At 35.2% G+C, this 16,290-nt stretch overlaps 1 protein-coding gene across 2 annotated transcripts in view; it reads right to left on the minus strand.

Annotated features, from left to right (window-relative positions):
- Nucleotides 1-16,290, minus strand: part of ZDHHC15 (zDHHC palmitoyltransferase 15) — a 71,021-nt gene that overhangs the window by 32,474 nt on the left and 22,257 nt on the right. Inside the window, exons 3-5 of one of the 2 annotated variants that reach the window (XM_074323235.1) lie at nucleotides 13,602-13,696; nucleotides 3,905-3,922; nucleotides 2,885-3,005 (exon numbers count right to left, since the gene is read on the minus strand). In XM_074323235.1, coding sequence (XP_074179336.1) covers nucleotides 2,885-3,005; nucleotides 3,905-3,922; nucleotides 13,602-13,696 — 234 coding nt within the window. The remainder of the gene's footprint in view (nucleotides 1-2,884; nucleotides 3,006-3,904; nucleotides 3,923-13,601; nucleotides 13,697-16,290) is intronic. The other variant, XM_074323236.1, reaches the window with a different exon arrangement.

The following is a 16,290-nucleotide window of genomic DNA, read 5'->3' on the forward strand; positions in this document are numbered from 1 at the left end:
TCACATCCCCATGACTATTTTGTAACTGCCAATTTGTACCTCTGAATCCCTTCACCTTTTTCATCCAGACCCCCAACCCCCCTTGCATCTGGTTACCGTCAGTTTGTTCTCTGTTTCTATGAGTCTGTTTCTCTTTTGTTTGCTCATTTATTTTGTACTTTATATTCCACATATAACTGAGATCATATGGTATTTTTCTTTCTCAGTCTGACTTATCTCACTCAGCATAATAACCTCTAGGTGCATCCATGTTGTTGCAAATAGTAAGATTTCATTCTTTTTTATGGCCGAGTCATACTCCACTGTCTATATGTAACACATGTTTATCCAACTGTCTATTGATGGGCACTTAGGTTGCTTCCATATCTTGGCTACTGTAAATAGTGCCGCAATGAACATAGGGGTGCATATATCTTTTTGAAAAGGCATTTTCCTTTCCTCCTCATTTTCTCTGTGTTTATTGATAGAGTATTACTGTGTTTAATGAGATTAAGTATAACAACTAAAATTATGAATAATTTGAGCTAATACAGTAATTCCATCTAAAGTGTATATTAAGCATACATAACTGACTCAACATAATGGACTGCTAATTCAGCAGAGTTTGTTCATTTCTAGCAATGCAGGAGGTGACCAAACTATGGGTACAACTGAGGCAAGGAGGAAGGGAGAGGGACATGCATATTTAGGTCCTTCAGCATGCCCAGTTTAAGCCACCATCTCTCACTTAGATGACTGTAATAGCTGCCTAATTATTCACTCTGCTTTCATTCTTGCCCCCTTACAATACATTCTCTACAGAATAGCTAGATGATCTGTTAAAAGGTTAATCAGATCACATGATTCTCCATGTAAAACCTTCAATGGATTTCCAACACCTTTAAAATAAAATCCAAACTCCGTACCATGGCCTGTATCATCTGGCTTCTGCCTGCCTCTTCAATCTCCAGCTACGATACTTCAGCCATACTGGTTGTCTGTCTGCTCTTCTAATCCTGTCCTAGGGCCTTTTGTATGTGCCGTTCCTTTTTATTATTCAGGTCTCAGATCAAATGACATTTCATCAGAGAAGCCTTCTCTATCACTCTATTTTATGGGGGCTGCAAACAAATGCTTCAGTGGTCCGGGGAATAGTGGATAGTGAGTGAAGCAGGCAGTAGGACTCTGGGAGAACCTGAGAATTCATGCTCTGTTTAAAGAGAGCAGTTACTGCTCAGTATTAGCTGATTTTTGCCATGTGGAAATACAGATCGAATATTGCCAGTGTTCGAGTTTTCAAGACAAGCCAGAAATCTGGATTTTCATGTGGAACTATTCTAACTGTTAAAAATTAGTAACAATTACAATGTTTTAAAAGACACAGAGCTGAAACAAAATCTGTGTCTGGACCCAACACATCTAATATGCCTCTGTGTGTGACCTCTGCTCTATCACATCATTCTGTTCACTATTGTCTCAGATTACATAATTCCTGCCTGTCTTCTTTTTACCATATAGCAGTGTGCTTGAAGACCTTTAAAAAAACCATAAGCACCAAGACATTAATGCTCTAACAAAATTAATACATCCTTAATACCATCTAATGCCTAGAGCATATTAAAATTTCCCCAGTTGTCACATGAGACCTTCATAAATATTCATTGAATAAATAAATGATAAATGAAAATAAATATATAACAGTAAACTTCCCAAAGCTTTCAAGCACAATCTTCCTTGTAGAAATATTAGGGTGACTTGGCAAAAGAGCCTCGGTTTTCAAATTTTAAAAGGCAAAGAATTGGTTTAGCTCGTACTGTTCTAGTCATGCAGATGAAAACTAACAGTAAAAGTCCTTAGTGGGCATTTGCCTTCCAAAATGAAGACCTACCTCTCCACAAATCCTTTTACAAAAATGTTCATAGCAGATTACTCATAATAGCTAAGCACCACAAACAAGCCAAACATGCATCAACAGGTAAATGGATAAACAAACTATGATATATTCATAAAGTGAAATATCACTCAGCAATACACAACAATGGGAATAAGTCTCCCAAACATTATGCTGCATCAAAGAAGCCAGACCCAATAGTACATGCTGTATGAATCCATTTGTATAAAATGCTGGAGCAGGAGAAACTAATCTATGGTGGAAAAATATCAGAATAGCAGTTTTCTTTGGTGGCGGATGTCGTGGGACTTACTGGGAAGGAGCACAAAAGAACTTTCTGGTGTGTGGCAGTGTTTATAGAGGTTTTGGTTTCACAGGTGTGTACATTTGTGGAAACACTGAAAGGTACACTTAAGATTTGTGCATGCTTTTATATGCACAGAGGGTGCCAAAAAATGTACACACATTTTAAAAAAGGAAAAAACTGTATTAACATTACAGTGATGGTACCCACTTTGAGCACCTCTTGTAATTGCAAAAGTCAAACGTGACTTGTATTCATCTTTTGTGATCGGTATATATTGAGTATTACAATTTTAATACAGTGTGTTCCTTTCTTAAAATATGTAGACATCTTTTTGGCACCTTCTGTATATTTCACCCAGAAAAGAATGATACAAAATGTTAGGTGGATATGTGCTGACATCTGGTACTTACTTTAAAATGCACCAAAAAATGTCTTTATGGATGATGGATAGAGGGATGGATTTATGGACAGATGTGTGGTAAAGCGATATGGTAAAATGTTACTGGTAGACTGTAGACAGATGTTTAGTGTATAATTTTCTATCTTGGAGGTATGTTTGAAAATCTTTATAATAAAATGTTGAGAAAAAGCTCCATAGGGGTTTTCAGAAAAGAGGAGAAAAGGGGGCTAGCCTGAGGATATGTATGACTCGGACTTTCTGCAATCCTTGCTGAGCTGCCTCCCCAGCTGACTTTGGCTGAACTGACCTCCACTCCCGGTTCTTGTGTAAATGGGTAGCTTCTTGGCCATGTCAACCAGCATCTGCTTTTGGATCTCAGGTCTCTCTTCATTTTCATAGCGTTCCTTATCTGCATAGGACAAGTGGAACTGGAAGTAGAGTGAGAGGCAAGGCTTTATTTTCCATGGTTGACAGAAAAGATGAAAAACAACAACAGCAATTATGTAGAAGAAGATGTTTGTTACTTACCCTTGAAGCCCAGATACCTACCGTGTTTCCCTGAAAATAAGACCTAGTCGGGCAATCAGCTTTAATGTATCTTCTGGAGCAAAAATTAATATAAAACCTGGTCTTATTTTACTATACTATAACACCAGGTTTTCATATAATATGGTATAATATAATATAATATATTATAATACCAGATATCATATAATACCGGATATAATATAATACAATATAATGTACTACCGGATCTTATATTAATTTTTGCTCCAAAAGATGCATTAGAGCTGATTGCCCGGCTAGGTCTTATTTTCGGGGAAACGCGCGGTATTTGGCTTATAACTTTTTCTGGACAATTACCTCAATGACCTTATCTGGTTTTATCTCAATCCTCATAACTGTATGATTGGTGGCACTGTTTTATAAATAAAATAAAACTTAGATTAAGTACCTTGATCATTGTTACATTCAACCAGTAGGTAGCAAAACTAAGGCCCACACCCAGTTGACCTATGCCCTTCCCACTTCAGTAGACCATGATGTTGCGTCCGATGTCTGACACCTTGCTGCTGGGAACCTGTTGATGATTAACTATGCTTGTTATTAAGCTGTGAGTATTTTTCATAGGTGACATTCTTAAAGAGTCTGGATGAGACTGCTTGCAACATTATCTGCATATTCTAATCTTGCAAATGAGTAGAAATTGGGATGTCCTCACTATTTCAGACATTTTTAGTCTGGTATGGAGCTTGTTGCCATGTTTGTGCCATACTTTGCTAATCTTGCAAAAGATATGCCAACAATTCCCCAAAGTAATACAGACCTGAAAGCTTTCTTCTGTCTGGGCCAAGGGTAGGCAGAGGTGAAAAAGAGAAGGATCTGTGTTCAGATTTTCTGGGTTTGTACCTCATCTCTACCATTTAATAGTTAAAGAATCACTTTTAAAAATCAAAACACTCTCGATCTAAGTTTCTTCATCTGTAAAATAGATGGCAATAATACCTACTTCACAAGTTGGTGTAAAAGTGCTAGATAATAACAAAAATTAAAAGTCTCTTTTACAAGTCCAATTTCTTAAATCATTTAAAATATTTCATATTGCAAATATTTTTAACTATTCTAGAAAGTATGTAGTGGTATCTTACTGTGATTTTAATTTGCCCTCCCCTGGTTACTAATGATATTGAGCACCTTTTCATGAATTTATTAGCCATTTGGGTATCTTCTTGTAAAATGTCTATTAAAGCTTTTGTCCACTACACAAGAATTAGCTTGTCTTTTGTGTATTGATTTGTAGAATTTCTCCATATATTTTGGATAGTAGTCCTTTTTAAAATATTTTCTACCAGTCGGTGGCTTTTCTTTTTACTTCAGCTATGGAAGCATTTTGATGAACAGAAGATCTTGGTGGGAGTGCAGATTTATGTAACCACTTTGAAAAACTGTTTCATGTTATCTACTTAAGCTAAATATATGCCTGCCCTATGACTCAGCAATTCCATTCCTAGTTATATACCCAAGAGAAATGAGTGTGTGTATGTATGTAGGCATGTACAAAATTGTTCACAGCAGCTTTATTTGTAATAGGGAAAAAACTTAACAACCCAACTGTCCTTCACTTGGTAAATGGAAAACCAACTGTGATAAAAGGGAATAGTTAATAGCAGTAAAAGGGGGTGAACAAATGAAACATACATCAACATGAATGAATATGGAAAACAGTGAGTGAAAAGCTTACGCAAAATAGTGTATAGTATGATTTTGTTGTGAGGTTCAAAAATAGGCAAAGCTAATCTATGGTGATAGAAGCCAGTTCTATTTGAGAGGAAGTTGATTGGGAAGGGGCATAAAGGAGATTTTTGAGGTGTTAGAAATGCTCAAAATCTTAACCTGGATGGTGATTATATGGGTGTATACAGGGGGTGCCAAAAATGTATACACATGACTTGCATTCATCTTTTGTTATAGGTATATATTGAGTATTACAATTTTAATACAGTTTTTTCCTTTCTTGAAATGTGTATACATTTTTTTGGCACCCTCTCTATAGGTAAAAATTCATCAAATTGTTTTCTTGACAGCTTCATTCTTGGACTACAGTATGTATGTTATACATTAATAAAATAGTAAAAGAAAGAATAAAACATTTAACATAATTTAAGTGTATCTAACTTTAAAACTGGAAATGCATAAAATCGAACACTATTTTAAGCAACATACCCAGTGGTATGTTTTCATAGTATCATGCCATCCTTAGGAGAATGATAATTGAGTCCTGCCTCGGGGTATGTGGAAATGTGTAGGGCAGTTTTTGGTTGTTATGAAAAATATTGTGCAGTATGGACATTTAATGGGTTGGGGCCTAGGGTGCTAAGGATTCTGTGATGAACTGGACAGATGCACACAACTAAGAATTTTCCTAACCAAAAAGCTATAGATCAATGTTATAAAATAATAACTAAATAATGTAAATTTAATATAAAAACAACTGGGTATGTTGTTTTCTTAGAAGAAAATTATACTGACTGACTCAAAATAATTGATTTTAACAATTCTTAATTTTTTTAAATTTATTGGGGTGACAATTGTTAGTAAAATTACATAGATTTCAGGTGTACAATTCTGTATTGCATCATCTATAAATCCCATTATGTGTTCACCACCCAGAAGAATTCTTAATTTTGATAATTAAAAGTAGCACCTTTGGGCACCTTTGGGGGATTTCTTTGGGAATATGTTATTTTTAATCTTTTAAACCACAATTACTTTTGCATCAACCTAGTAACTTTCTTGTCTGCTTGAAAGGCAGAGGCAGAGATGTAACTGCTTATATGTGATGAAAACCTGTGGTTGGTTATTCAACAAGTTGGCTTTAGTTTGGAATAAGATGCCATACCTACACACCCAATTTCTGGTACTGACCAAGCCTTTTTGGCGATTAGGATGCAATGAGCCAGTAAATGGATTTTGAGTGGGACAATTGGTGATAGACTGGGGTATAGTTGGTATTAGAGAAATTAATATGGTGGCTATCAAATAGTCCCCAAAGACTCACCTTTTCTTTTATCAATTAAAAATGATAAAGATGTTGTCTTAAATATTACACATGTGCAGTGCTTATCTAAATTCTGTCATCATCTCACCCAATTTATGTCTACACCATTCCCAACCACTCATCCTTTCTACTGGCCTACAAGCTTCATAAATAGTGTGAAGGGGAAAATTATTTTTATTGAGCTAAAATTCAATAACATAAAACTCCATTGTAAGGTACACATTTTATAGTGTACAATTCAGTGCCATTTAGTATGTGAGGTCTGCCAATTAAGTTCACAAACTTGCCCCCGTGCGCTTCCATTGGCAGCCCTGTACAAACAGCTCAGGAAGGTTCCATAACCTTGGTATATCAGTGTCTCACAGCTGTGTTCTTGTTGACATGTGGCGGTGTCTTGCTGAGTGGCATTCATTATTGTTGTGGCGTGTTTTTGTGTCCCATCGCGAGAATGTCTGAGCTTGAATTAGGGCAACGAACATATATTAAATTTCTTGTTAAATTTGGCAAGAGTGGAAGTGAAATCAGGGACATATGTTAGTCAGAGTTTATGGGGATAATGCCATGAAGAAAATGGCAGTATATACATGGATTAAATGTTTTTCTGAGCGGAGAGAATGCATCACTGATGAAGAGAGTTCAGGGTGGCCAGTAACGAGCAGAACTGATGAAAACATTGCAAAAATTCATAGAATTGTGCGTCAAACTCGTCGACTGACTGTGAGAAGCATAGCAGACCCAGTAAACAGCGATAGAGAAACAGTTAGGAAAATCTTAACTGAAAATCTTGGCATGAGAAAGCTGTGTGCAAAAATGGTCCCGAAGGAGGTCACTGATGAACAAAAGCAAAGGAGGGTCGAAATTTGCCAAGATCTTTTGGAGAGGCAAGACGGTGTTTTTGGCAGTGTTATCACTGGTGATTAAGGTTTCCAGGCGGGAATTCCTGCCCGTTCTCAGGAATTTTTTTCACTTTCCCGTTCCCAAATCCTGAGAAAAGTTGATTGGGAAATCAGGAAAATTGGCTCCTTGAACCCAGGTGGTTGGTAGTATCGGCCATCACTTTGTGGAAACGATTCATTGTGGAGAACTGAAAACAGTTTATATCTTGGTATTCGGGAACAGGAAAGCGAAAAAAATTCCTGAGAATGGGCAGGAGTTCCCGCCTGGAAACTCTACTGGTGATAAAACAAGAGTGTACCAATACAACGCTGAAACAAAGCGTCAAAGTGCACAATGTAAGTCAGCCAATTTTCCAAGACCAAAAAATTTCTGTCAGTCCAAATCAAGAGTCAAAACCTTTTTTGATATCAGAGGGATTGTTCATTATGAATTTGTACCAACTGGACAAACAGTTAACCAAGTTTATTTTTCAGAAGCACTGAAAAGGCCTGCATGAAAAAGTTAGACAAAAACGACCTGAACTTTTCGCCAACAATTCATGGCTCTTGTATCATGACAATGCACCAGCTCACACGGCACTGTCTGTGGGAGAGTTTTTAGCCAGTAAACAAATAACCATATTGGAACACCCTCCCTACTCACCTGATCTGGCCCCCAATGACGTCTTTCTTTACCCAAAGAAAAAGGAAATATTGAAAGGAAGACATTTTGATGACATTCAGGGCATCAAGGGTAATACGACAACAGCTCTGATGGCCATTCCAGAAAAAGAGTTCTAAAATTGCTTTGAAAGGTTGACTAGGCACTGGCATCGGTGCATAGTTTCCCAAGGGGAGTGCTTTGAAGGTGACCATAGTGATATTCAGCAGTGAGGTCTGTAGCACTTTTTCTAGGATGAGTTTGGGAACTTAATTGTCAGTCCTTGTATTCACAGTTTTGTGCAGCCATCACCACTATCTAGTTTCAGAATATGTTCATCACCCCAAAAGGAGACCCCCATGTACATTAAGAGTCTTTCCCTATTCCCCGCATCTCCAGACTCTGGCAACCACTAATCTAGTTCTTGTCTCATTAGATTTTCCTTTCTGTATATTTCATATAACTGGAATCAAACAACATGTGGCCTTTTGTGTCTGGTGTGTCAATTAGCAGAATGTTTTCAAAGTTCATCCATGTTGTAGCATGTATCAGTAACACGTTCCTTTCTATGGCTGAATAATATTCCCTTGTATGGACACAACATACTTGATTTATCCGTTCATCCATTGATGGACATTTGGGTCCTTTCCACCTTTTGGTTATAGTGAATAATGCATTATGAACTGTGTATAACCAATTGTGTATAACCAATTGTTTGAACACCTGTTTTCAAGTGAGTATATAAACCTAGGAAAAGAATTGCTGGATCGTATGGTAATACTGTGTTTAATTTTATGAGGAACCACAGAACTGTTTTCTACACCAGTCACATCATTTTACATTCCCAGTAGCAATGTATAAGGATTAAGAGTTCTATATATCCACACCAAAACTTGTTATTTTCCCATTTCCTTTTTCCTTTCTTCTCTCTCTCTCTCTCTCTCTCTCTCTCTCTCTCTCTGACCCCTCCCTCCCTCCCTTTTCTTCCTTCCCTTCTTTCCCATCCTAGGGGGTATGAAGTGGTATCTCATTGAGGTCTTGATTTGTATTTCTCTGTTGACTCTTTTCATGTGCTTGTTGGCCATTTGTATATATTCTTTAAATGTCTATTCAAGTCATTTGACCATTTTTAATTGGGTTGTCTTTCTGTTGTTGACTTTTAAGAATTTTTATATATTCTGGATACTTGGCATTTATTAGATATATGATTTGCAAATATTTTCCCCCATTCTTTGGGTGGCCTTCTCACTTTCTTAATAGTGTAGTTTGATGCACAAAAGTTTTTAATTTTTATAAAGTTTAATTTATCTATTTTTTCTTTTGTTTCTTGTGCTTTTGGTGTGCTATCTAAAAATCCATTGCTAAATCCAAGGTCCTGAAGATTTTTTTCCCTAGGTTTTCTTCTAATTGTTTAAGAAGTTTAGGTCTTACATTTTGGGCTTTGATCCATTTTTTTTCTTTTGATAAGATATACACAACATAAAATTCAACCATTTAAACTATTTTTAAGTGTACAACTTGGTGGCATTAAATACATTCACATTGTTATGCAACCATCACCACCATCATTCTTCAGTCCTTTTTTCATCTTTCAAAACTGAAATTCCATGCTCATTACATAACAACTCCCCAACCCTCCTTCCCACCAGCCCCTGACAACCACCATTTTACTTCTGTCTCTGTAAATTTTACTACTCTTTGTACCTCATATAAGTAGAATCATACAATATTTGTCTTTTTCTGACTGGCTTATTTCACTTAGCATAAAGTCCTCAAAGTTCATCCATGTTGTAGTGTGTGTCAGAATTTCCTTCCTTTCTTTTTTCTTAATTGATGCTAACAGGATTTTGTAAAATTCAACATAATTTTTAATAAAAACTCATAAAAAATTTAGAATAATTTTAAAAGGTATGCTTTACACCAAAGCCAGTAACTTGCTTTATAATGAAACATTATCATTATTCTCATTGAAGTCTGGAACAAGACAAGAATGCCCACCATCATACCATGTAAGGAAATGATAGCCAATGCAATTATATATGGAATAAAAATAAGAAATTAAGTACTGAAAATAAATTAGGATTGTAATTTGTTTGTAAATGATATGAAAATCCCAAGGATCAATTGAAAAACTTGTAGAATCAATAAAAAATGAGTTAAGGTAACCAGTTATAAAAATTAAATACAAAAATTTAAAACTTTCCTATATATAAAGTATAACCACTTAGAAAATATAAAAGAATCCTATTTATAATAACCACAAAAAATAGCTAAAAATAAACACTAAAAGAAATTAATAAAACTGACTTTAAAAATGATAAACTTTTGAGACAAAAAAAATGTTTGAATAAAGAAAAGATATACTTTTAGGTTAAGTACTAAAATTCAAACATTGTGTAATTATAATATCTTTTAAAAGTAATCTTACGTCCAGTACAATCCTAATCAAATGTCTAAGAGAATAGTTTTGGGAATTTGAGGAAATATTTAAAAATTAATTTGGACGATTAACCACTCAAAAATATCCAGGGAAGTTCTAAAAAAGAAAATAAATGAGGAATCACACTAAAAAAATTAAAATAAATTATAAATGACAAAAATTAGCAGCAGACTTGACTCCAGGCCAGGTATGATATACTATAAAGTTGTTGACTAGATACAGTATATGATAAAGGAGGAAAATGTATCATTCAGTGAATGGTGCTGAGAAACCTAGCTATTCTTAGTGTGTCATTTCCTACACACACAGAGATACATATCCTTTTTCAAAGAATAGTTAGCTCACAAACTCATCTAATACCTTGATTTTTTTTGTCTTCGTAATCTTTAATCTCTATTATCAGATCTCTAGATGTGCCTGGCTCTTTTGAATGGCTCCATAGTATCTGTTGTTTAGGTATGTCAACTTAAATAAAGAGGTACATTTAGGCAAGATCAAATTACCAGAAACTGAGTTTATTTGGGAATAGCAGAGGAATTAGCAATAGCAATTTAGGAATCTCATACTGTAGCAAGCTACAAGTGAGTCTGTTCAGAATTTCCTTCCTTTTTAAGGCTGAATAATATTCCATTGTATCTATATATCACTTTTTTTTTTCCATTCATCTGTTGATGATTATTTGGGTTGTTTCCACCTTTGGCTATTATGAATAATTTAGGAACAATTGTTGAACATATGTGTACAAATAAATCTATGAGATCCTGCTTTCAATTCTTTTGGGTATATACTTAGAAGTGGAATTGCTGGATCATATTATAGTTCTATTTTTAATTATTTGAGGGACTATCATGCTGTTCTCCATAGTGGCTGCACCATTATATATTGCCACCATCACACAAGGGTTCCAATTTTTCCACATCCTCACCAACACTTTCTATTTTCTACTTAAAAAAATATATAGTAGGCATCCCAATGGATGTGAAGTGGTATTTCATTGTGGTTTGGGTACATAGTTCCCTAATGATTAATGATGTTGAGCATTTTTTCATGTGTTTGTTGGTTATGTGTGTATCTTCTTTGGAGAAATGTCTATTCAAGTCCTTTGCCCACTGTAAAATTTGGTTGTTGGGAGGGTTTTTTGTTGTTGTAGAGTTGTAAGAGTTATTTCATATTCTGGATATTAACCCCTTGCAAGATATATAATTCATGAATATTTTCTCCCGTTCTATAGGTTGCCTTTTCACTCTGTTGGTTGTGTTTTGATATCCAGAAGTTTTTTTAATTTTGAAATAATCCAATTATCTATTTTTACTTTTGTTTTTGGTGTCATATCCAAGAAATCCTTGTAAAATCAATGTCACAAAACTTATTTCCTATGTTTTCTTCTAAGGGTTTTATAAGCTTTTTAGGTTTAGGTCTTTAATCCATTTGAGTTTATTTTTGTATATGGTGTAAAGTAAGAACCCAGCTCCATTATTTTGCATGTGCATATCCAGTTCTCTGAACACCATTTGTTGAAAAGACCATCTTTTCCCCATTGAATGATCTTGACACCTTTGTCAAAAAATCATCTGATCATATAGGCAAGGGTTAATTTCTGAACTCTTTATTCTATTCCATTAGACTTTGTATCTATACTACATTGTTTTGATTACTGTAGTTTTGCAGTAAGTTTAGAAATATGGAAATGTGAGACTTCTAACTTTGGCTTTCAAGATACTTTTGGCTATTTGTGGTTTCTCAAGAATCCTTATGAATTGTAGGACGGAATTTTTCTATTTATAAAAAAAAAATCATCGGGGTATTGATAGAGATTGGATTGAATCTGTAGACTACTTTGAGTAGTCTACAATATTAACTCTTCCAATCCACAAACACAGGATGTCTATCCATTTATTTGTATCTGTCTAACTGGTTTTGGCAATATTTTTTTTCAGTGTATTTATTTATTCATTTATTTATTTTGCCATTCAATATTATTTTCTATTAAATTCATGTGTACAGCATAGTGGTTAGACACTTATATAATTTAAGAAGTGATCCCCTCAATTAATCTAGTACCCAACTGACACTATACATAGTTATTACAATATTATTGACTATATTCCCTATGCGGTACTTTATATCCCCTTGACCATTTTGTAACTACCAATTTGTACTTCTTTTTTTAAATTAGTTTCAGGTGTACAAAACAATGTACTAGTTAGACATTTACACCCCTCACAAAGTGATAACCCCCTTCCCCCAATCTACTACCCCTCTGACATCGTGTAGAGCTGTTATAATTCCACTGACTCTATTCCCTATGCTGTATTCCACATCCTGTGACCATATATATATTAACTTATAGTTGACATTCTTATTATTCAGCTTCAACTTCAGGTGTACACTGCAGTGGTCAGGCATCTACACCATCCAAATTCCTGCACCGTTTTTGCCCAACCCCCCAACCCCCTCCCATCTGGCAACCATCAGTTTGTTCTCTGTACCTATGAGCCTGTTTCTGTTTTGTTTGTTCATATGTTTTGTTGTTTAGATTCCACATATAAGTGAAATCATATGGTAGTTACAAAATTGTCACAGGGATGCAAAGTACAGCATACGGAATATAGTTAATATATCAACTGTGATTGAAAAATAAACTGAGTTATTTGTAGACAGCAAAAAATAGGTGATAATGTGTATCTGTTATGTGAATAGCTGCCTTTTAATTTGATAGCTTAATTCATTTATATTTCAAATAATTACTCATAAGAAAGGACTTCTACAATTTTCCTATTTATTTTCTTTACAGCTTATCTGTTTTATGTTCCTCAATTCTTACTTTACTGCCTTCCTTTGTGTTTAATTTTATTTTTCTTGTTTTGATTTTTCTTGTACAATTTTGATTCCATAAATGGTAAAATTTAAACCAGTATTTTCCCTAATGTTTGGAGGCTGTTAAAATCTCTTCCCTTGTATGTGGTTTTTTTTTAAATTTTTCTACTTTGGAACCTCATCTGTTTTACAGTAGTCACGTTTTGAATGCCTGATATGACTCCAAATTCTTTGATAAACATTCCCAAATACTGCATGAAACATTTTGGTTCAAAGGAGCACACTTTGAAAATGATCAATTTGAGTACTCTAACTTTTTTCCTAACAGTGGTCTTCCAGAGGCTCACTGGGTTCTAAAATAATAGTTTCATAGAATTGAAGTAGATGAGTTTTCAGAATCCAAGTGGGTTCTTGTTTCTCTAATTATATTACCAATGCAGGTAGTGCTTTCCTGGTTTTAAACATATCCATGACTGGTGATTTCACAAACTCCTTTAATATACAATCTGCCCCTTAATTTACTGTTTGCATGAAGAGTCATTTTTAAAGACCACTCTGAATCTCTCTTTTGTAATGGAAGGCTTTTTGCTCTTCTTTTTGCCCTCTTCTTGCCTTATTGACATTTCTGCTTTCCTCTGTTTTTAGTCTTTATGAAGTAACCGGTATTCTTACCTTCTGGTTTGGCTGTTGTGGGAGTGTAAAAATAGACTTCCAGTAGGTCCAGGTAAAGAACACAAAGATGGCATGGTAGAATATGAGGTAGATAACTGAAATTTAAGAAAAAACACAGTGTTTACACTATCCTTTTGTCCATTTCTAAGAGTTCAGAAAAACATAAAGCTCAACAACAAATTTCTATTTTGTTTTCCTATTACCAAGTATTTTTTAGTATTACTATAAAATATTAATTCTTACTTTTCCCCATGCAGTGACAGAAACAAGTTACAATGCCAAATTTTGAACACAAAGGAAACCATCAACAAATCAAAAAGGAAACCTACCGAATGGGAGAATGATATATCGATAAGGGGTTAATATCAAAAATTTATTAAGAACTCAAAGAACTTAACTCCCAAAAGACCAAACAATTCAATTTAAAAAGGGCAGAAGATCTGAATAGACATTTCTCCAAAGAGGACATACAGATGGCCAATAGACATATGAAAAGTTGCTCAATGTCACTAATCATTAGCGAAACGCAAATTACCATACCCCTGTCACATTTCACCCTGCAGTGTGTGTTACTGAATTATGGATATGCACTATGATTCTCAATTTTATGTTTCTCTCTCTTTCTCTCTCTCTCTACACACACACACACACACACACACACACACACACACGGTGCCAAAACAATGTATATATACATTTTAAGAAAGGAAAAAACAGTATTAAAATTGTAATATACATACATACCAGGGGTGCCAAAAAATGTATACACATGACTTGTACTCATCTTTTGTTATCGGTATATATCGAGTATTACAATTTTAAGGCAGTTTTTTCCTTTCTTAAAATGTGTATACATTTTTTGGGCACCTTCTGTATATTCCTAAGCTATGGTCCCAAATGTGTGGAAGTCAATTCTTTGTTTTATACACCTGAAACTAATAAAAAAATTAAAAAAAGAAACCTAGCAACATATTTATTTGTAGTGAATTATTACCTAGACTAATCATTCTTATAAACTGCAGGGACACTGAGTCTGTCTTTTTAGGTGAGATGGTCTAGTGAGGTTTCAGATCACTACGGAAATCAAATAGCTTGTGAACTGTGTTCCTGAACTGCCACTACTCAATGACATCTTTTCAAGCAAGCAGGCCCAGTAGAGCTCTTTGCTTATCTGGTAGAGATCACAGTCCTGGGGCATCATAAGCTGCTGGAGCTGTGATTAGCATATGAAAGCCAAGTTTTTTTGTTTCCATAACATGCAAAGGAGAATGACTACTTGAGCTTTTATCCTGAAATAAATGATTTATAAACACAGTGACTAAATTCAGAACAACTGCAGTCTTAGGTGGATTTTTCTTTGGGAGTTGGTCATGTTCCTTACAGCTGATGGCTAAAAGCACTGGAGTTGGTAAAGGATGTACCCAGGCAGGGGTATATCTTTCAACTTCATACTATAATTCCAATAGGAACAGTAGCTGTAGTTTTAGAAATGGAAAGAGCCCTCACTTGAATCCAGTTTTGGTTCAAGATAGAAATCTCCAGATTATGACTGGGGGAAATTTGACAGTCACTTCTCCCTTTGAGTAGGACACCTAGCAATGAGGTGTCGACTCTAATATTTGAGTTCACTGCCTTACTTTATTTCCCCTGCCTTAAAAGCTCTAACAAAAAGCTGCAGTTTGTCTCACAGCTATTTGAAGAAGTGTTTGGAGAAGATGGGGTTAGAGGCCCATGGGCTGTAATCAAAGAGCTAAGGATAGTTCATGAGACTACAAGAATTGCTCAAGAGTTGTTTCCATGATTTAGCTATCCCCTAGGAAAATACAAGATTTTCTTCAGAGTTATTTCCAAGGTTTACCCAGCTACCCCCAGGAGTCTCTCTGTTGGTGGGCTCCAATTCCAGTGCCAACATATGGCATCATGTTTTGAAAGAGTATGCCTGGCTTTCGTTATTGATATCAACTTCAAAAGTTACGGCCGTCTACCAAGTATCGTCATTTCCTCTAATTATTCATTGGTATGTAGTACTCATCAATGGTTATAAACCTTTTCTGAAGTCAGTACCAGTTCTGGGGGATAATGAGTATCATAAGTTTGCTAGCCACCGTGCAAAGCAGGGTTTCATTTTACTTGTCCTCAAGTTAGTATTTTTCAGTTTCAAAGAGCTTTGTAGTTCCAGTGTATTGGAATTTAGTAAACAACAAAGCTAACAAAATATATAGCCTCCTTGAGCTTATAAACTTGGATTAAAGTGTTTCAACTCTAGACCTGCCACTTAAAAACTGTGTATCCTTGAGAAGCTGGTTAACCTTACTGATCCCATCATATGTGACACACACACACATACCATCAACCACGTCAGGGATTTTCACAGTGGGACACCAAAGCAGAACAGAGAATCTCTGTTATCCGTGTGGTGGTTAGGGATTGGTAAACCAGTTTTTCACTGGCTGGGGAAGTGGCCCAGCTTATCACAATCCCAGCTTGGTTTCATCAGAATGCATTTCCTTTTGTTAATGCAACCAAAAAATCTTGTACCTTATTAGTATGATGTTCACTTGATTTATTTTACAATTATAAAATTTTACATTTGAAAGAGTCCTTAGATTCCATTGGGTCTAACATTCTCCGTGACACATAAATCTGATTTGCATTATCCATAATAATTACCCAGCTTTTGCTTGAACAC

Source organism: Rhinolophus sinicus, chromosome X (assembly GCF_036562045.2).
Source record: "Rhinolophus sinicus isolate RSC01 chromosome X, ASM3656204v1, whole genome shotgun sequence".
NCBI classification, from domain to species: domain Eukaryota; kingdom Metazoa; phylum Chordata; class Mammalia; order Chiroptera; family Rhinolophidae; genus Rhinolophus; species Rhinolophus sinicus.